We start from the raw sequence: 21,071 nt of genomic DNA on the forward strand, positions 1-21,071 counted from the left end.
TATCTGTGTCCATGTATTATTTTTGCATTTGAACTTTGTGGTATACCATGAATGGCGTGTATTGTTATCATTGGATTTTTTTTCATTCATTTTTGAGCAACAAACAAAGCAACTTTGTACATGTTGCAATTAAAACAGAAAATGCTGGAAGAGTCATATTGGGCACAGATGAGCTCGGACCTGCTGAGGTTTTCCAGCATTTACAGCTTTAATTTCAGATATCCAACATCTACAGTATTTTATTTATTTTGTGTAAATTGAAATTTCTTTCAAGCATGTTTGTTCACTTTTAATGCAAAATTGAAATTACAATTGCACTCAAATAATTTTAAGAAAACTAGATGGGGAAGCAAATTATTTTTTTTCAAAAAAGCCCTCTTTCCAATTAAGGAAATGAATGGGTAACTGACTTTTAGCCTTTCCTGATGCCATCATTTGCACAGCTACTTGGATATTGTCTATGATTAAATAACAGAGTGAGTTTTTTCCTGTCTCCCCATTTGATAAGCGAGCCAGTGATTGGGAATTTGGTGCGACCTAACTTCTTTCCCAGAGTATTAGTTTTCAGAGTGAGACTGAAAAAGTACAGAGTTGAAATGTCACGGATGAGGTGCAAATGGCCTGGGAAGCTGCTACTGTTATCCCATTATTGTAAATAGGAGGAAAGGGTAGGTGGGGATCCAAAATTGAATGAGTGGCAGAAAGTAATGTGCAATGGTAGAGAGATGTTTCTGAAATTGCAAATCTGTTTCTGGTGAGGTTTCATAGGTCTCGGTACTGGGGCTTTTACTGTTTGCGTAGTTATGAATACTTTGGACTGAAATACAGGGGGTGTGATCAAGAAAATTGAAAATCACATGAAAATTAGTAAGGTGGTAAATAATGAGAATAACCAACTAGTCACGTGGACTGGACAGTGTCAATTGGATTTCAGCCTGGAAAAGTGTAAGGAAGTGCAGTTGGAGATCGCTAGCTCAACAAGGGATTGTGAATGCTAAGACCCTGAAAATACTGAGATCTGAGGGACCTCTGTATGCATTTCCACAAATCAATGAAGTAGCAGGTCCGGTAGATGAGATTATGATGTCAGGTGAATCATGCCTTTATTAGCTGTGCCATAGAGCAGGGAGGTTATGTTGAAATTGGTTAAGTTACAACTGGAGGACTGCAAACAATTCTGGTCTCTACACTATAAGAAGGATGTGTTTATACGAAAGACATTGCAGAGGAGATGTATTAGGGTGCTACTGGGCTGGAGCTCTTAGCCAAAAAGGAAGATTGAGTAGGCTGGAGTTGTTTATCTTGGAGCAGTGAAGGTTGAGAGGGGGTTTAAAGTGTCTGAATTATGTGGCATAGAAGGGATGGATAGGATGACACTTCCATTAATAGAGAGACTGATAGCCAGATTTAAGGTAAGGGCAACAAAGCTAAGAGGAAAGTTGAGAATTTTGCTCATCCAGAGATTTTAAATATTCATTTGTGTTGCCTTGATGAACAAGGGGGTATAAGGGGTTATCGATGGTGGGTGGGACTGTGGAGTAATCCAGGAAGCCAGTATCTAATTAAATGGTGATGCAGGCGCAAGTGATTGAATTGCCTGCTCTTATTCCTAACTTGTATGTTTATTAGAAAACCTGGTAGCAGATTCCGGTACTGCTCGACCGGCATCAGGTTTTTTTTAATGTTTGCACCACATGTTTTACAGAATCTGGCTCTGCACACACTTCCTGTTAGTAGCCCAAGTGTTCCTCATGGTCTGGCATTAACCTTTGTCCATTCTTAATCGAAATAAGTAGACTTCTAGCAATCATAGCAGAACCCCTTCTCTATATACCAGCTGCTACAGTGGCAGCATGTGAAATGATTGTCTGATCCAGAAGAAGACTGATATAACTTGTACCTGACCAAGTATCAAACTTTGATTCAGCAAATAATGTCAGATAAATATAAGTAGTTGAATAAACAATAAATAGCATACAATATTGACTCTTGGAACATAATAAAGAATATTATCAATATAGACTTTAATGAGTAGTTTATTTACGAATGGCTGATCAAAGAGGTCTACAGCCAACCAATAAACATATCCCATATTCAAAGGTATCGCCAATCAAAGCTCTCAATCAAATTCACTAACTAAACTGCACCTGGTTATTTGATCTATGCCATTGTTACCTAAGTTAAAAATCACACAACACCAGGTTTTAGTCCAACAGGTTTATTTGGAAGCATTAGCTTTCGAAGCACTGCTTCTTCATCAAGTAGTTTAACTTTGACCATCCCAGTCCGACACCAAATCCTCATCATTGTTACCTAAGGTCAAGTTGCCTCTGCTAAAATTGTGTGAACTTGTTGGCAATTCAAAGTAAAAGTTTAAAAGTGCATTTCAGATGGAAGTCTTGTTTTTGCCATAACCACTCATTGCATTCATCATTACTAGCTTTTGTTGAATTTTGAAACCCAACCAAAATAAATAGTTGAACCAGATTTTTTAATGTGACTTTAACAGTGGGTGATGGTGATGTTGTGATGAGAGACAAGAATGATAAGAGAGTTCGTTGCTTCTCCATGTTTGAATCCATGGATCCTCCTACAGGAATTCCATCTACTGGAACATTAAGGAAAAACCAAAGCAGTGAGGACCTTCTGCGGGAAGTTCAGGTATTGATATGAATGTTGTTAAACAATGTTTAAAAGAATGATGTATTTTCTAATATTGACATCATTCTTCCTCAATCACAAAATGTAGTACAAATAGCAGATCTTGATGTGAAGCATTTTTAAATCCCACCCATTTCTCCCCCCTTCCCAGAAGCCACCACCTGTTCCCTTTCCTGCTTTAATACTGCCTTCCTTCTCCTAAATTGTCCTTCCACTGCCCCGCTCTAAAACTGCCACCAGCTTTTCATTTCATCTCTTGGAGCCTCCTTCCCCTTGAAAATTCTGTTATTAATAGGTTCACGAATGAATCTAGTCAGAGACCGCCTATGATTGGAGGAGTGGCTCCTTACTGATCCTGTCAGCCCAGTATGCATGTGATGAGTTTTTTTCTGATTAATTGCCCCTGGATTGAATTTGCAATAGCATTTTGATGGATTTCAAGAATGAATTGGTCCACCATCCCTAGGTTTTTTGAACATTGACCACTTTACTCCTGGATGATTTCTTTTTACTCCTTCTAAATGAAAGGTGTTTTGATGGGAACATGGCTGAATCCGACTTGCAACGTCTTTTCTTGGAGTTAAGGACAAACAAATACGAGAGTGTAAATGGAAAGACTTAAATCACTAACAGCAGTTTCAGTCAGAAAAACTGGGGACAGTTGTTACTCTTTGAAATTGTCGAATTCATTGTTGAGTCTAAAATGCTGTAAAGTGTATTATTAACAAATGAAGTGCAGATCCCTCAGGTTGCATTAAACCTCAGTGAAACATTTTAGAAGACAATGGTATGAGATAGGAGTAAGGTGGAGATTGAAAATACAGATGGTGGCACCTTGGGGTCACTGAGAAGACAAAACAAGCACGGTGGCTCAGTGGTTAGCACTGCTGCCTTGCAGCGCCAGGGGCCTGGGTTTGATTCCCGCCTCAGGCAACTGTCTGTATGGAGTTTGCACATTCTCCCCGTATTTGCGTGGGTTTCCACCGGGTGCTCCAGTTTCCTCCCACAGTCCAAAGATGTGTAGGTCAGGTGAATTGGCCTTGTTAAATTGCTCATAGTGTTAGGTGCATTAGTCAGGGGTATATATAGAGCAGGGGAATGGGTCTGGGTGGGTTACTCTTCGGAGAGTCAGTGTTAAGTTGTTGGGCCGAAAGACCTGTTTACATACTGTAGGGAATCTAATCTAATGTAATCCCATTTTTAACAGGATTCCCTGCAGTATACAAGAGTTTTTGCCATTAACTGTAAATACAATTTACTAAATGGAAATAAGCACGTAGATCACTATTTCACCTGGCACAATAATTTTTTTGGATGGTGGAAAGAGAAGGATTAAAAAAGGTGTTGCATCTCTTTACACAAGAAGGTACCATGGGAACATTGGGGTTAATTGAAGAGTGATACAGAACAGTGTGGAGGGAATGGTCCTTTCAGAATGTTGAAATACGAGGGAAACAGCGTATTTGTTGGTGACATCATCTTGTGTATATGATTGAAATTGGAGGCTGGTAAGAGATAAAGTGAAGTCAAGGGGTGCCTGATTGTGCTTCTGAGTGAGCTAGGTAGGGGTGAGATAAGGAGTTAAAATAAATTGGCCAAGCAAGATGAAGAATCCTGTGATTCACAGTGGAGAACATAGAACAATACAGTGCAGAACTGCCCTTCGGCGCTTGATGTTCTGCCGACCTGTGAACTATTCTCAGTTCGTCCCCCTACACTGTCCCAAAATCATCCATGTGCTTATGTAAGGATTGTTTAAATCTCCCTAATGTGGCTGAGTTAACTACATTAGCAGGTAGGACATTCCACGCCCTTACCACTCTCTGCGTAAAGAACCTGCCTCTGACATCTGTCCTAAATCTATCAGTCCTCAATTTGTAGTTATGCACTCTCGTACAAGCTGACATCATCATCCTAGGAAAAAGACTTTCACTGTCCACACTATCTAATCCTCTGATCACCTTGTATGTCTCTATCAAATCCCCCCCTTAGCTGCCGCCTTTCCAATGAGAACAGACCCAAATCTCTCAGCCTTTCTTCATAAGAGCTTCCCTCCAGACCAGGCAACATCTGGTAAATCTCCTCTGCACCCTTTCCAATGCTTCCACATCCTTCCTGTAATGAGGCGACCAGAACTGTACACAATATTCAAAGTGTGGCCGCACTAGCATTTTGTGTAGTTGCAGCATGATATTGCGGTTCTGGCAGTCAATCCCTCTACCAATGAAACCTAACACCATATGCCTTCTTAACAGCAGTATCCACCTGGGTGGTAACTTTCAGAGATCTATGCACATGAACTCCAAAATCCCTCTGCACATCCACACTACCAAGAATCTTTCCATTAACCCAGCAATCTGCCTTCCTGCTATTCTTCCCAAAGTGTATCACCTCACATTTAGCTGCATTGAACTTCATTTGCCACCTCTCAGCCCAATTTTGCACTTTATCCAAGTCCCCTTGGAAACTAACATTGTTGCAAACTGTCCACTACTCCACCGACTTTCGTGTCATCTGCTAGTTTACTAATCCATCCACCTGTGCCTGCATCTAAGTCATTTATAAAAATGACAAATAGCAGTGGTCCCAAAACAGATTCTTGTGGCACATCACTAGTAACTGGACTCAGACTGAATATTTTCCATTAACCACCACTCGCTGCCTTCTTTCAGAAAGCCAGTTTCTAATCCAAACTGCTAAATCACCCCCAATTCCATGCCTCTGCATTTTCTCCATCAGCCTACCATGTGGAACCTTGTGTGTGCAGAAGTGTATTTTGGTAGGAGTAATATGGTGGGACAATATTACAAATCTAAAGGGGGTGAAGGAACAGAGGAATTTGGATGCAAATGTGCATAAATTACAAGGGGGAAAAACAGGTCTATATTGTGGCTAAAAAGGTTTTTTGGAGCATCTTTGGGTTTTACTAACAGGTGCTAGAACCCTTGCTAATTTTTCATTATTTGTTTTATTTTTGGCTTGGAGCTATGAGCTACAAATTGTGAGCTAAAGGTGACTTTTGGACTGTGGGTAACAGATGTGTTAAAGAGGAAACAAACCGAACAAACTTTTGTTTATTCGTGAAGCTAGGTCTGTAAGTTGAGTGCAGGTTTGTTCATGATCATAAGGTTCTATAGAGCTTTGTCACTGGGAAGAGCATTGCATTTTGGGTAGTTTCTGCGGAAAAGGAATCTGGGTGTTGATGTTAGTGTTTAGATTTGAAAGCTCCAAGCCTAACTGCCTTGATCTAAGTCACCTCCCAAAGGTGACCTGATTAACATTTCAGAAAATCACCCAAGATTCCATCATCTGTTCATTGGAATAACAATTGTGAAAACTAAAGTAACCTCACCAATTTTGATTTTTTTTTATCCCTTATCTCTGCATGTGTTTTTCTGTTTATCTTTTGTGTTAATGGGGCTGAAAACAAAGGTTTGTGGGTTTAGAGAATAGACCAGGTAATACTCTGGTAATAATTGATTTCATGTAAAATTTGACCTCCTATTTTTGGCCACATAACCTGGAATTTTCCATATATCTTGTAAAAGTCCATTCTAGTTTTTCACAGACAACAAATCACTCTTAATGTGTCAGTGCACTGGCCGTCACGTCCCGCTCTAGCTTTCCAGTCTGCTGGTTGTTCTGCTCCGCTCTCGTTCTTCCAGTCTGCTGATTGATGCATTCTGCTCTGAGTTTTCAGAATTACCATAACACTTTTTTTTCATTAGCAGAGCCCCAATTGATCTCCAAATGATACGGTATGAATTTTGACTTCAACCCTATAAATTTAACATTAAAAGTAGTCAAAAAAATTTGACTTACTCAAGTGTACTTTGTTTAATTTCACTCCAAGTTACTTTTTGTAAATAAATTGTGGTCTTTTGTATAACATACAAGTATTAAGGGGAGGCAATGGTCTTGTTATATTATCAGTGGAGTATTAATCCAGATATCCAGATAATGTTCTGTGGACCTGGTTTTTTAATCCCACCATGACAATATGAAATTTAAGTTGAATAACAATCTGGAATTAAGAGTCTAGTGACAATCATGAAATGATTGTTAATTGTTACAAAACTCATCTGGTTCACAAAGTCCTTTAGGGAAGGAAACTGCCATCCTTCTCTTGTCTGGACTAAAAGTAACTCCAGACTCTCAGCCATGTGATTCACTCTCAACTGCCCTCTTCAAATGAGTGATAAATGCTGGCCTAGCCAGCAACACCCTTGGCCTGTGAATGAATTTAAAAGAAATAATAGCTGGTGTCTGGAATTGATTATTTACATTGTATTTTCAAGGTAGATATGGAGAAACTTGGAGATTTGAATAGACTCCTATCATGAAGGAAGGCATGTTATTCTGGAATTCATTGTTCAAAAGTCTAATCAGGAAATATTGGAGTTAATTTTGAGGGTCTTTGAAGGTTTCAGTTTTACCATATTATGAATGCAGATACAGAAAAGCTGATTTGGCCATGCTATTTGTCTCTATGTCAGAGGTTGTGTTAAACTTGTCCAGAGCTCAGCTGGTGTGATGTATTCATATCTTGATAATATGCTTTGGGAAAGATGTGAAAGCATTAGAGAGATCAAAAAAAATCACGACAATATTCCCAGGGATGAGGAAGTTCAGTTTTTTACAAATGGATTGAAGAGAAGGATGAGATGATATTTGATCATGGCATCATGAGAGATTCAGGCAAACTAAGGAGGAAAACTATTCCAATGACTGGAATTATTGAGGACAAGAGGGCATAGAATTAAGCAAAATAAAACAACATAAAAATATTTTTACATATCAAGTAGTTGTGATCTGTAATAAATTGTGTGTGAGATGGACACAGGTTCATTGAAGAGGGAATTGGATGTTCTTTAAAAGTGAAGATTGCATAAAGGAAAGAAACAAAATTGTTCTCTTGAAGAGCAGATGCAGTACGCTAAATAGGGGCCTCGTGTGTTGTAATAATTCTGTGATTTTAAAAAGAACGACCGCTTGAGGAAAATGAAAACCTTGAATCAAGGATTGTATTCTCAAGACAGATATGGAGAAACTGGGAGATTTGACTAGAATCCTGTCATGAAGCAGGCCAGGAGAAAATGTGAAAGGGAATGCATTTACTTTGCAATGTCGGTTGCTAGAATAGAGGACACTGGACAAAGGGAAGAGTTGCAGCTGAGAGAGTCAGCAGTGCAACTCATCGAGATGGATAAGTAATGAAGCTAAATAAGGTCCCAATCAAGGATTGTTCTCCAACAGTGCTGTAACTTTCCTAGTATCATATGCATATCCTGTCCGGTCAGGAATCTAATGACATGACAAAAGCAGCCCCTACCTCAAGGAATTTGAGAGGCCATGGTGATTGAATTAAATTGGCAGTGTCAAAGAGCTGCAGTGCTCATAGGATTCCAGGGCTATCACAGGTGATGTTCTGGAAAAGTCAACCGTATGTACGGAAACCTCTCAAAGAAATTTTCATCATAGAGTTAATGCTAATAGAGGGAACCTTCATAGGCGCTTCCATTTTGAGACTACTTCCTTTGATTCCCTGTTTTCCAGCAGCACTTATTTTCCACATTGGACGTTGCTGTGACCCTTCAGTTGCAGGTCATGTTGCCTGGTCTGTCCACTATCCTTCGTTGCACAACTATCTTAAAAGGTGCCTCATATAGTTCCTATCAGCATGCACAGGCTCAGAACCAATGTGTAATTCTGCTGTCAGACTCCCGATATTCGCAAGATTCAGCTCTGAATTTGCCTGAGTCTCTGGTGCTGGACTACCACTGTGTCTGAGAGAATTGGGTTTTTGAGTAAAAGTCGGAACTCAGTAAACTTCATGTTGGATCCATGGGTGTTAATTAAGACAAAATGAGTCTTTTGTATGAAGTAACAATTATGTTTAGTTGGCATTAAGTAGGGACCTCCCTGAAGTTTCAAACCTTTACACATCACTGCATTTTTGTGTTTAGTTAATGCCTTCTTCAAATCTACAATAGTTTTCTCAGTGAAATGCTCTATTTAATTGAAAATGTATTTCAGACCTGTTTTTTGAAATCTTATTTGCAATAAATATATGAAACTTATGGGACTGAATAATTAGAAAATACATTTGCCCTTGCTCTGATGTAACTCTGGAAGTTTAAAACATTAATCAGTTTGATATTGCAATTTCTCCCTTGATCAAACTGAGCTACCTTATTTGTTTTATAAGTATCTTTTTGTTGTTTAGATTGTTTATGCATTTTGATCATTAAAGAAGTATCAATAAGAACTTAGATTTATTTTTATAGTAGTCGGTTCTGCAATAACAAGCATTTCTTCAATTTGATTTGGTTATAAACCAATTGAAGAAGTTAGACCATTATTTATAAAACAAAAACTTTCCTTACTTGTATTGGCTGTTAGACAAAGCTAGCCCCATTTGTTTAAATGGTGCTGCTACTACGTGATTTTCTTGGATTGCACATGAACAGAACTAATGTATTATATCAGAACAGATCGCATCCTAAATATAGAGAATGTGTCAAATTGCTTTATGGATCAGAATATGTCAAAGGAATAGTGAGATGGTGAAAAAGCACTAGAGGTGAATAGCAAAAGCTTCATTCAAGGGCTAGCTATTGGGAGTTTAAGAGGAAGGGATCTGGAGAGAATTGTCGAGAAACCAACTAACTGAAGGATATACTGCCAGTAATGAGGTGGTGAGAACAATGAGAATTTGAGATACAGAATGTTCAACAAAACAAAATATGGCTGGTGGAGATTTAAGAATTAAGATGGAACAAAATGGTTGACAGATGTGAAGAGAAGATGAAGGATGTAAAACCAAAGACGGTAAGCACAGGAGTAGGCTATTTGGGCCTATTAGCCTTCTGCACCTTTCAGTCAGATCATGGATCATCTAGTTGTGGTCTCAGCTCCACTTTGTTATCTGCATTTCATAATCCTGAGCCGTAAATAAATTTGACCATCCTATCTCCAATACCTTTACCTATTCAAGGATTTGAGGCAGTCAGAGTCAGTGTAGGGTAAGCGAGGACAAGTGTAATAAAGAAACAGTGCACAATGTTGGAATATAAAGTTTTAGTCAAACTGATGTTTCGGTAAAGTAATGGATGGACGATGAACTGAATTAATTTAACGTGACAGTGACAAAAGAGTTCCAATAGGAGGAAGCTGAAATATGGGCAGAGGTAGAGAAATGTGTTCTAAGGGGTCAGAATTGGGACCACAATTCTTCGTATTATGCTTGATATGGATGATGGAACTGTCAGCATTGTGACTAAATTTGCAGATAGCACAAAGTTGGAGGGACAGATAGTGTTGAGGAAGTAGGGAGGTCGTGGGCGGCGCGGTGGCACAGTGGTTAGCACTGCTGCCTCACGATGCCAGAGACCTGGGTTCAATTCCCGAATCAGGCGACAGACTGTATGGAGTTTGCACATTCTCCCCATGTCTGCGTGGATTTCCTCCAGGTGCTCCAGTTTCCTCCCACAGTCCAAAGATGTGCAGGTCAGGTGAATTGGCCATGCTAAATTACCCGTAGTGTTAGATAAGGGGTAAATGTAGGGGAATGGGTGGGTTGCGCTTTGGCGGGTCGGTGTGGACTTGTTGGCCTGTTTCCACACTATAAGTAATCAGGCAAAGAAAGTGGCAGATGGAATACCATGTGAAAAGTGCAAGGTTATGCAATAAGAAGAATAGAGGCACAGGCTATTTTCTGAATTTTGGATGTAGGTTTGCTCGCTGAGCTGAAAGGTTCATTTCCAGATGTTTCATTACCTTACGAGGTAACACCTTCAGTGGGCCTAATGTGAAGCAATGCTGAAATTTCCTGCTCTCTATTTTTATGTTTGGGTTTCTTTGGTTTGGTGATGTAATTTCCTATGATGAAGTCACTTCCTGTTCCTTTTCTTAGGGGGTGGTAGATGGGGTCTAACTTGATGTTTGTTGATAAAGTTCCGGTTAGAATCCGATGCTTCTAGGAATTCTTGTGTGTGTCTTTGTTTGGCTTACCCTAGGATGGATGTGTTGGCCCAGTCAAAGTGGTGAAGTCACCACAGGAAATGATATCACCAACCCAAAGAAACCCAAACATGTAAATGGAAAGCAGGAATTTTCAGCATTGCTTCGCATGAGGCCCACCGAAGACGTTACCTAGTAAAGTAACGAAATGTCTGATCAGGTCCTGGGGATTTATCCACTTTTATGCACTTCCTCCTTTATAATATGGATATTTTTAAACGTATCACCATCTATTTCCCTACAGTCTATACCTTCTATGTGCTTTTCCACAGTAAACACTGATGCAAAATGCTCGTTTAGTATCTCCCCATCTCCTGCGGTTCCACGCAAAGGCCGCCTTGCTGATCTTTGAGGGAGCCTTTTCTCTCCTCCTTGACCTTTTTTGTCCTTAATGTATTTGTAAAAACCCTTTGGATTCTCCTTAATTCTATTTGCCAAAGCTATCTCATGTCCCCTTTTTGCCCTCCAGATTTCCCTCTTAAGTATACTCCTACTTCTTTTATACTCTTCTAACGATTCACTCAATCTATCCTGTCTATACCTGACATATGTTTCCTTCTTTTTCTTAACCAAACTCCCAATTTCTTCAGTCATCCAGCATTCCCTATACCTGCCAGCTTTTCCTTTCACCCTAATGGGGATATACTGTCTCTGGACTCTTGTTATCTCATTTCTAAAGGCTTCCCATTTTCCAGCCATTCCTTTTCCTGCAAAATCTGCCCCCAAACAGCTTCTGAAAGTTCTTGCCTAATACCAGCAAAGTTAGCCTTCCTTCACTTTAGAATGTCAATTTTTCAATCTAGTCTATTCTTCTCCATCACTATTTTAAAACTAGAATTATGGTCTCTGGCCCCAAAGTGCTCTTCCACTGTCACCTCAGTCACCTGCCCTATTTCCCAAGAGTCAAGTTTTGCACCTTCTCTAGTAGGTACATCCACATATTGAATCAGAAAATTTTTTTGTACACACTTAACAAATTCCTTTCCATCTAAACCCTTAACACAATGGCAGTCCTAGTCTATATTTGGAAAATTAAAAACTCCTACCATAACCATCCTGTTGTTCTTAGAGATAACTGAGATCTCCTTACAAATTTGTTTCTTAATTTCCTCTGACTACTTAGGGATCTACAATACAATTCCAGTAAGGTGATCATCCCTTTCTTATTTCTCAGTTCCAACCAAGTAACTTCCCTGGATGTATTTCCGGGAATATTCTCCCTCAGTACAGCTGTAATGCTATCCCTTTTCAAAAATGCCACTCCCCCCCCCTCTCTTGCCTCCCTTTTCTGTTCTTCCTGTAGCATTTGTCTCTTGGAACATTAAGCTGCCAGTCCTGTCCATCCCTGTGCACGTTTCTGTAATTGCTGATATTCCAGTCCCATGTTGTTAACCATGCCCTAAATTCTTTTGCCTTCCCTGTTAGGCCTCTTGCATTGAAATTAAACTGCATTTATTATCAGCCCTACACTGTTGTCTGCTTTGTGCCTAACTGTTCGACTCGCTTCTTTTTTTCAACTGTATCAGTCTCGGATTGATCTCTTTCCTCACTATTTCATTGGGTTCTCCACAACCTCCCCAACCACATTTTATTAGTTTATATCCTCTTGAGCTGCTCTAGCAAATCTCCCTGACAGTGTCACAGTCCTCTTCCAATTCAGGTGCAATCTGTCCTCACACTTACCCTAGAAGAGATTCCAATGATCCAAAAACTGAATCCTTCTCCCACACACCAACTCCTTAGCCATGCATTCATCTGCTGTATTCTCCTATTCCTGCCCTTACTAGCTTGCACCAGGAGTAATCCAGATATTAGTACTCCAGAGGATCTCCTTATTAAATTCCTCTCTAATTTTTTATATTCTCCCTTCAGAATCTCATCCTTTTCCTATGTCGTTGGTTCCAATGTGTACAATGACCTCCTGCTGGCCCCTCTCTCCCTTGAGAGCATTCTGCATCCTCTCTGAGACTTCCGTGATCCTGGTACTAGGGAGGCAACACACCATTCTGACTTTTCGCTGCTGGCCACAGAAACATCCATTTGTACCTCGGACTAGAGAGTCCCCATGTTGTTGAGAAACACCAGCCATGATCAAATGGTGAAGCTGATTCGATGGGTTGACTGACCTAATTCTTCTCTTACATCTTATGGTCTCTTTACACTGGAGACGATAAGAGATCAGGTTTAACAAGATCTCACATTAGGTGGTGTTCTGGTTCAATCTGTGAGGGGAGGATTCTGTGACCAGGAGAGGACTTTTGTGGCATGCACAGTGACTAATTTGTGAAGAGTAAAATGATTCAGTTCTAAATGCAAAGTTTTGAAGATGAGTAAAGATATGGAATAATCCAGATCCTCGTTTATCAAAATGTTTGAAGTTCTATTTTTATGTAAACTAATTTTATTCAATTTTGATTTTCAGATTGCTAACAAGAATGTTGTTAAAGTACCACCCCCTGTCCCTTCCAAACCAAAACAGATTTCCTTACCTTATTTTGGACCATCTAATTTAGCTGCTATAGCAGAGAATAAGCCTGAGTCAATTACTCAAAAGTTGCCTGGGAACGTAGGAACCTTAGTCAATAAACTGAAACCAACGCAAACTTCAGGACCACAGCATTGTGCTTCAAGTGTGCAAATTCATTCTTCTCCAGAGGCGCCACCTGCCGCTACAGTACGACCTTTCACCCCACAACCATCTAAAGAACCTCCACCCCAACCCCTGAAAAAACCAGAGACAGTGGCTGCAAGTTCTATTTACACAATGTACACACAACAACAGGCACCAGGCAAAAACTTCCAACAGGCTGTTCAGAGTGCATTGACCAAAGTACAGACACGGCCTCAATTCACAAGTGGTAAGGAAGATTTCATTTATTGGCTGTTTTGAATTGAATTTTTGGATTTTGTTTTCTGATGGTTCCATTGTGATCTGGTGTTAGCATGTAGTTTTCCCTTCTCCCATTCCCAACATTGTTATTTCTAAGCAATTGATTTTTGCTCTGAGATATATGTTTTGTGTCTTCATGTTAAGTGATAGTGGTTTAGATTAATACTTTCTGATTGGGCAGATAGTCATATTATTTCTTGCTCGTGTACTCTGGCTGTTTTTGTAGCTCTTGTCCAATAATGGAGTTTGTGAATTTAAAATCTTTTTTGGACTAAGAAAATAAATACTGCAGTGGAAATCTCCCCATAAGATCGAACGTCTTCTATAAAAAAAAATGTTTTTATCCATATGCTGTATGATGCTCAGATTAGAACTGTGGAAATGTTAAGATGGGTTTGTTGTCAGACAGTTTTTACTTTTAATGGTGTATGGTAGACTGCACATAATATTTGGACTCTACATGCAGAAAACTTTCTCCAAACCTCCCTCCCCATCCTATGAATCTAGGAAGTTGTGTTGCACAACGCCTCCCAGCAAACAACAGTGTGTGTTGCTGAGCAAAAAGACCTTGGAGTGCAGGTTCATAGCTCCTTGAAAGTGGAGTCACAGGTAGATAGGACAGTGAAGAAGGCATTTGGTATGCTTTCCTTTATTGGTCAGAGTATTGAGTACAGGGGTTGGGAGGTCATGTTGCGGCTGAACAAGACATTGGTTCGGCCACTTTTGGAATATTGCATGCAAGTCTGGTCTCCTTCCTGTCAGAACAATGTTGTGAAACTTGAAAGGGTTTAGAGAAGATTTACAAAGATGTTACCAGCGTTGGAGGATTTAAGCTATAGGGACATGTTGAATAGGCTAGGGCTGTTTTCCCTGGAGCGTCGGAGGCTGAGGAGTGGCCTTATGGAGGTTTATAAAACCATAAAGGGTATGGTTAGGATAAATAGGCAAAGTCTCTTCCCTGGGTGGGGGAGTTCAGAACTGGAAGGCATAGATTTAGGGTGAGAGGGGAAAGATATAAAGGAAACCTAAGGGGCAACTTGTAAAGCAGGGGGTGGTACGTGCATGGAATGAGCTACAGAGGAAGTGGTGGAGGCTAGTACACTTGCAACATTTAAAAGGCATCTGGGTGGGTATATGAATAGGAAGGGTTTGGAGGGATATGGGCCAGGTGCTGGCATGTGGGGCTAGATTGGGTTGGGATATCTGGTCGGCATGAACGAGTTGAACCCAAGGGTCTGTTTCCTTGCTGTACATCTCTATGACTTTATGACCCTATGGTCTCTTTACCTAAAAAAAAATTGACTTTATGTTCAGGGGAGTGCAGAACAAGTTCACCAGACTTTTGCTGGGATAGCAAATTCATTGTTCCTGTAAAAAGAGATTGGGTCGACTGGTCTGTCGTCACTGGAATTGAGAAGAATAAAAGGGGATCTCTTGAAACATACAAATTTCTGACAGGGCTCAAATGGTTGATGAATCTGTGAAATTTTTGACAGAAGACTGGAGGCAATAGCACTGAATATACTTAAAGAAATAGGTACATTTTTCGAACTAAAGGCGTTTCAGGTTATTGGGGCGAGAACAGAATATGATGTGATCAGCGGTTGTCAAGGGTGGCCCACCACTGCTGCTATTTGTGTGTTCAAGCAGAGTTTGCAATGGTAAAGTTGGCCCTATAAAAATAGGAAATGGTGGAAATGCTGCAGGTTAGCTAGCTTCTGTGACAAACAACAACAGGATAGTGTATTGGTAACATTGGATAAAAAACAAAATGATGGGGATCATTTCAGTATCACATTTTTAACAAACCTATTTGTAAGTGTATGAAATTTAAGAGGAAAATTCGCAAGCAGAAAATTATTCAGTGAAATGTTAAATCAAATTAACTTTGGCTATTTCTAAATTTGTGTTTTGTGTTATTTTGTCAATTGCAGTGTATGGCAAACCAGTTATTCCTGGATCCTCTCAGAATTACGTAGGCAATCAACATCAAAATGACCAGGAGATTAGTAGTACATATTCAAAGAACCAAGATAAACCAGATGGTCCTGATTCTGAGACTGATAATGCTGCATCTCCAGCAGACCATTCGGAGACTGAACGCATTCCACGACCACTGAGCCCTACAAAGCTCCTGCCTTTTATGTACAATCCATACCGAAATCAGAGTGATGCTGACTTGGAAGCATTAAGGAAAAAACTGTCCAATGCTCCCAGGCCACTAAAAAAGCGTAGCTCTATTACAGAACCAGAGGGACCAAATGGACCTAATATTCAGAAGCTGCTGTACCAGCGCACGACACTGGCTGCTATGGAGACTGGTAGCCCAATGCCATTCTACCAGCCAAAACAGCCTGCTCTTTTATCTGCAGAAGCAAATGTTGTTGATGAAAGCACAGATCACGGTATTAAACTAGAGGAAGACTCTACAACTGTAACAAATATTCCTTCAGATCAGTCTGAATTAATTCTGAAGAAGGAAGCTGAAACCCCAGATGCTGAAGAACACGTTTCATCTTCTCCGCGTGGTTCTTTTCTGGAGGGACAGATACCAACATCTTCTGTTCTGTCTTCTGTGGAAGAGCACCAAAGTGAAGATAGCCCACACTCTTTAGAAGAATTAACAGACGAATATCCCCCATACCCCCCACCTCCATATCCTATTACTGGTGAACATGAGAATATAGGAGATGATACTTTTAATATGCGCGCACCTGAAATTACTGGACATACCATCTTGCCACCTGTGAGTAGTCCATACTGTTAAGATTTTTACTGAAAATTTAAAATCATAAATTGATCTTATTTTAGTTTGCACAAATAATTTTGATAGCGATGCAATTTGTATTTTTGACCAGGTGCTTTATTTCTTTCATTTAAATTTCCAAAAATATTAACTTTCCAATTAGCAAATGCAGTTCATTTTCCTGAATACATGCTTACCTTCTAAAATGGAAAGATTTAGACAAAAACACAGGCAGTGCTGGAGAAACTCAGATCTGGCAGCATCTGTGGGGAAAGTAACAGTTAACATTCTGAGTTGGTATATTTCTTAGGTGGAAGCTTAGGTTTATTATCCATTAACCTGTAAGCCAGGGATTAGAATGAGGTAGAGAGTTTTAGTTCACCTCAAAAGCACTAATCATAGTAGTCATTTAAGATTAATTTTGTTATTCTTATTCAAGAAGATATATTTAAAGAAAAATTAGTTGAACTGATTAAAGACACTCGGGTGCTGATGCAGCTGGCAGTGTTTCTGTGAAAATGCAATGTGGCTGAAACAGTATTGATCCTGAGACAAAGCAATGGGGCTGAGACAATGATGAAACAAAACACAGGCGTTGGACAGGAGATAGTATGGCACTTAGAAAGATAAGTGGGGCCAGGGGCATCATGGATGCCTTGCCACTTTTTGAATGTGTCTGTCTAAAACAGACATTTTTTGGAAGTCAACTAACGCAGTGCCACTTTTGAATTCCTTTTGGGGTCAAGTCTCCCAACATTGGCTCATTAAAAGATCATTGATTAGGACCTCAAGGCTCCTGAGCTTAATTTGTAAAATAATCTGAAGAGTCTGCAGAGTCATACCGGACTCCAAACATTAACTCTGATTCTCCCTTTACTGCCAGACCTGCTGAATTTCTCCAGTATTTTGTGTTTATTTCATATTTCCAGCATTTGCAGAATTTTGCTTTGATATTTTTAACTCCTTTGTCCACTAGTTATTGCTGTGCTTTGTTCGTTCATGTATAATACGCAAAAAGGTTTAATTGAATTGATCTTTTTGAAAATCATGCTTTGTTTTGGAATTAGATTATTGTTAGCATTGGTAAGTTTTATTACCTATAGCCTAGAATTTTGTTTAAAACATTAGCTTGTGATCTAATGGTCCTGAAATGATGCATGTATATGCTAATGGTCCACACTTCCTTTAATATTCTGTATTAGTTACAGCTTTAGCATTAAAGGGAGAACAAAAATACATGTTCTCATTTTGACAACAGCGTGGATAAATCTGTATTTTAGAAACATCGCTGATTTGAATTGCACTTTGTTTGTTGTGGCCCCTCCTTGGATCAGTATACGTAACTTTCCTTACTGCTGTATCTGAGATAGCTAGCTGCAGTGAAACCTGTTAAGCCATTTAATTCTAAACATTTGGAGCACACTATTGTAATAGAGATGGGCTCCAGGATAATTTCAAAATTGGCAGTTCATCTTATATAGTTCATCTGCATGTCCAAATGAAATGGAGGAAGAAATTTCCTTCATTATTTGGCGCATTTCTTTACTTGTTTCTTTGAAATTGTCTTTTCATTGTTATCTCTTGGTCTTACCTTCACTCTTCTATTATAGCATCATGGAGTCATACAGCATGGCCCTTCAGGCCATCATGTCTCTGCTTCCCACCAAACACTAAACTGCACCAATCCCATTTACCTGCAGTTGATCCATCATCTACTGTGCCCTGACAGTTAAACAGTCACAGGTCAGGTGCCGGAAGACTGGAGATTGGCTAATATGGTGCAACTGTTTAAGGAAGGTGGTAGGAACAAGCCAGGGAACTGCAAACCATTGAGCCTGACATCGGTGATGGGCAAGTTGTTGGAGGGAGTCCTGAGGAACAGGATGAACATGTATTAGGAAAGGCAAGGACTGATTAGGGATAGTCAACATGGCTTTGTGCATGGGAAATCATGTTTCACAAACTTGATTGAGATTTTTGAAGAAGTAACAAAGGGGGTTGATGAGGGCAGAGCGGTAGATGTGATCTATGTGGACTTTAGTAGGGCATTCAACAAGGTTCCTCATGGAAGACTGGTTGGTGAGGTTAGATCTCACGGAATACAGGGAGAACTAGCTATTTGGATACAGAACTGGCTCATAGGTAGAAGACGGAGGGTGGTGGTAGAGGGTTGTTTTTCAGACTGGAGGCCTGTGACCAGTGGAGTGCCACAAGGATCAGTGCTGGGTCCACTACTTTTCATCATTTATATAAATGAGTTGGATGCGAGCATAAGAGGTACAGTTAGTAAGTTTGCAGATGACACCACAATTGGACAGGGAAGGAGGTTACCTCAGATTATAATAGGATCTTGATCAGATGGGCCAATGGGCTGAGAAGTGGCAGTTGAAGTTTAAGCAGATGAAGTTTAATTCAGATAAATGCGAGGTGCTGAATTTTGGAAAAGCAAATCTTAGCAGGACTTATACACTTGTTGGTAAGGTCCTAGGGAGTGTTGCTGAACAAAGAGATCTTGGAGTGCAGGTTCATAGCTCCTTGAAAATGGCGTCATAGGTAGATAGAACAGTGAAGAAGGTGTTTGTTATGCTTTCCTTTATTGGTCAGAGTATTGAGTGCAGGAGTTGGGAAGTCATGTTGCGGCCGTACAGGACATTGGTTAGGCCACCGTTGGAATATTGCATGCAATTCTGGTCTCCTTCCTATCGAAATGGTGTTGTGAACCTTGAAAGGGTTCAGAAAAGATTTACAAGAACATTGCCAGGGCTGGAGGACTTGAGCTGTAGGAAGAGGCTGAACAGGCTGGTGCTGTTTTCCCTGGAGCATCAGAGGCTGGGTTTCCCTGGGTTGCAGGAGTCCAGAGCTAGAGGGCATAGATTTAAGGTGAGAGGGGAAAGATATAAAAGAGACTTAAGGGGCAACCTTTTCATGCAGGCTGTGGTACATGTATGGAATGAGCTGTCAGAGGAAGTGGTGGAAGCAAGTACACTTGCAACATTTTAAAGGCATTTGGATGGATATATGAATAGGAAGGGTTTGGAGGTATATGGGCCGGGTTCTAGCAGGTGGGACTAGATTGGGTTGGGATATCTGGTCAGCATAGACAAATTGGACTGAAGGGTCTGTTTCCGTGCTGTACACCTCTATGACTCTAAGTACTTAGCCAGATTCTTCTTAAATTTTGTGAGTACTTGCCTCCACCCACCCTCTCAGGCAGCATGTTTCACATATCTATCACCCTGTGGTTGAAAAATATCCTCAGATCTGCACTCAACTACTCGCTCCTTTTTTTAGACTTATGCCCTCTAGCCTCAGCCGCATCTGCTGTGGGAAAGAGATTCACATGATCTACCTCTGTCTATGCTGCTCATGATTTTGTATACCTAAATCAGATCCTGCTTTAGCCTCCTCTACTCCAAGGTAAAAAACCTAGCCTATCCAGTCTGTCATAGTAACTGAGTTTTTTCAACCAAGGAAACAATCTAGTGAATCTTTTAGAATAGAATAGAATCCCTACAGCATGGAAATAGGCCATTCAACCCAACGAGTCCACACTGACCCTCTGAAGAGTAACCCACCCAGACCCCCTACCACTCTATATTTACCTCTAACTAATGCAGCTGACCTACACATTCCTGAACACTATGGGCAATTTAGCACGGCCAATCTACTTGACTTGCATATGTTTGGATTGTGGGAGGAAACCAGAGCACCCAGAGAAAACCCATGCGAACACTGAGAGAATGAGCAAACTCCACACAGATAAGTTGCCCAAGGCTGGAATTGAACCTGGGTCCCTGATGCTGAGAGGCAGCAATGTTAAGCACTGAGCCACCGTCTCCCCTCCCCCTCCCCGGGTCTCCTGTGCATCATCTTCAAAACAATCACATCCTTCCAATAGTGTGGCAACCGGAACTGCACAGAGTATTCTATTTGTGACAGTCAAAGTTTTATAAAGTTGTGACAAGACTGACTTGCACCTATATTCTCTTCCCCAATTGATGAAGACAAGCATCCCATATGCCTTTTTTTTTCATCTTGTCTGCCTGTGCTGAGACCTTTTAGGGATCTATGGACTTGTACACCAAGAACCCTTTTTTCCTCGATACTCCCAATGGATTGACCATTCATTGTGCTTTACCTTCCTTCATTAGACCTCCCAGAATGTATCACCTCACACTTATCAGGAATAAATCCATCTGCCATTGCTGTGCCCAATTTACCAGGCTTAGACTGACAACATTCTCTTCACTATCAAAATCATCACCAATTTTCGGATCATCTGCAAGCTTACAACTTGTAACTTTTACACTCACATCCAAGTCATTAATGTAAGTAACAAATTACAAGGGTCCCAAAACAAAACATGGGGAACACCACTGATCACAAGCTTCCAATTACAAATATGGCCCTTCACCATGACTCTTTGCCTTCCGTTTGTTAGCCAGTTTTGGATCCAGTTTGCCATACTGCCTTGGATTCCATGGGCTCTTAACATTTGGACTAGCCTTCCATGTGAGACCTTGTCAAAGGTTTTACTAAAGTTCATGTAAACCATATCAACTGTATTGCATTCAGTATCTTTTCCAAAAACGCTTCAGAAGAATATGATCAACACAGAGACATTGTATGGTGGAATCTCACTTCACTGCCATAATGGACAAGTAATGGAATTTGACAGGTTTTTTTTAGATTAGATTATCTACAGTGTGGAAGCAATTCCGTACCGACCATCCAAAAAGTAACCCACCCAGA

General features: G+C 40.3%; 1 protein-coding gene across 5 annotated transcripts in view; it reads left to right on the forward strand.

Moving 5' to 3' along the window:
• The window catches only part of LOC132819698 (apoptosis-stimulating of p53 protein 2-like), a 115,524-nt gene that overhangs the window by 78,812 nt on the left and 15,641 nt on the right, over window positions 1-21,071 (forward strand). For all 5 annotated transcript variants that reach the window (XM_060831359.1, XM_060831360.1, XM_060831363.1 and 2 more), the window contains 3 exons: window positions 2,510-2,661; window positions 13,106-13,541; window positions 15,508-16,319. In XM_060831359.1, the coding sequence (XP_060687342.1) occupies window positions 2,510-2,661; window positions 13,106-13,541; window positions 15,508-16,319 (1,400 nt within the window). The remainder of the gene's footprint in view (window positions 1-2,509; window positions 2,662-13,105; window positions 13,542-15,507; window positions 16,320-21,071) is intronic.

The sequence above is a fragment of the Hemiscyllium ocellatum genome, chromosome 10, assembly GCF_020745735.1.
Source record: "Hemiscyllium ocellatum isolate sHemOce1 chromosome 10, sHemOce1.pat.X.cur, whole genome shotgun sequence".
Lineage (NCBI taxonomy): Eukaryota > Metazoa > Chordata > Chondrichthyes > Orectolobiformes > Hemiscylliidae > Hemiscyllium > Hemiscyllium ocellatum.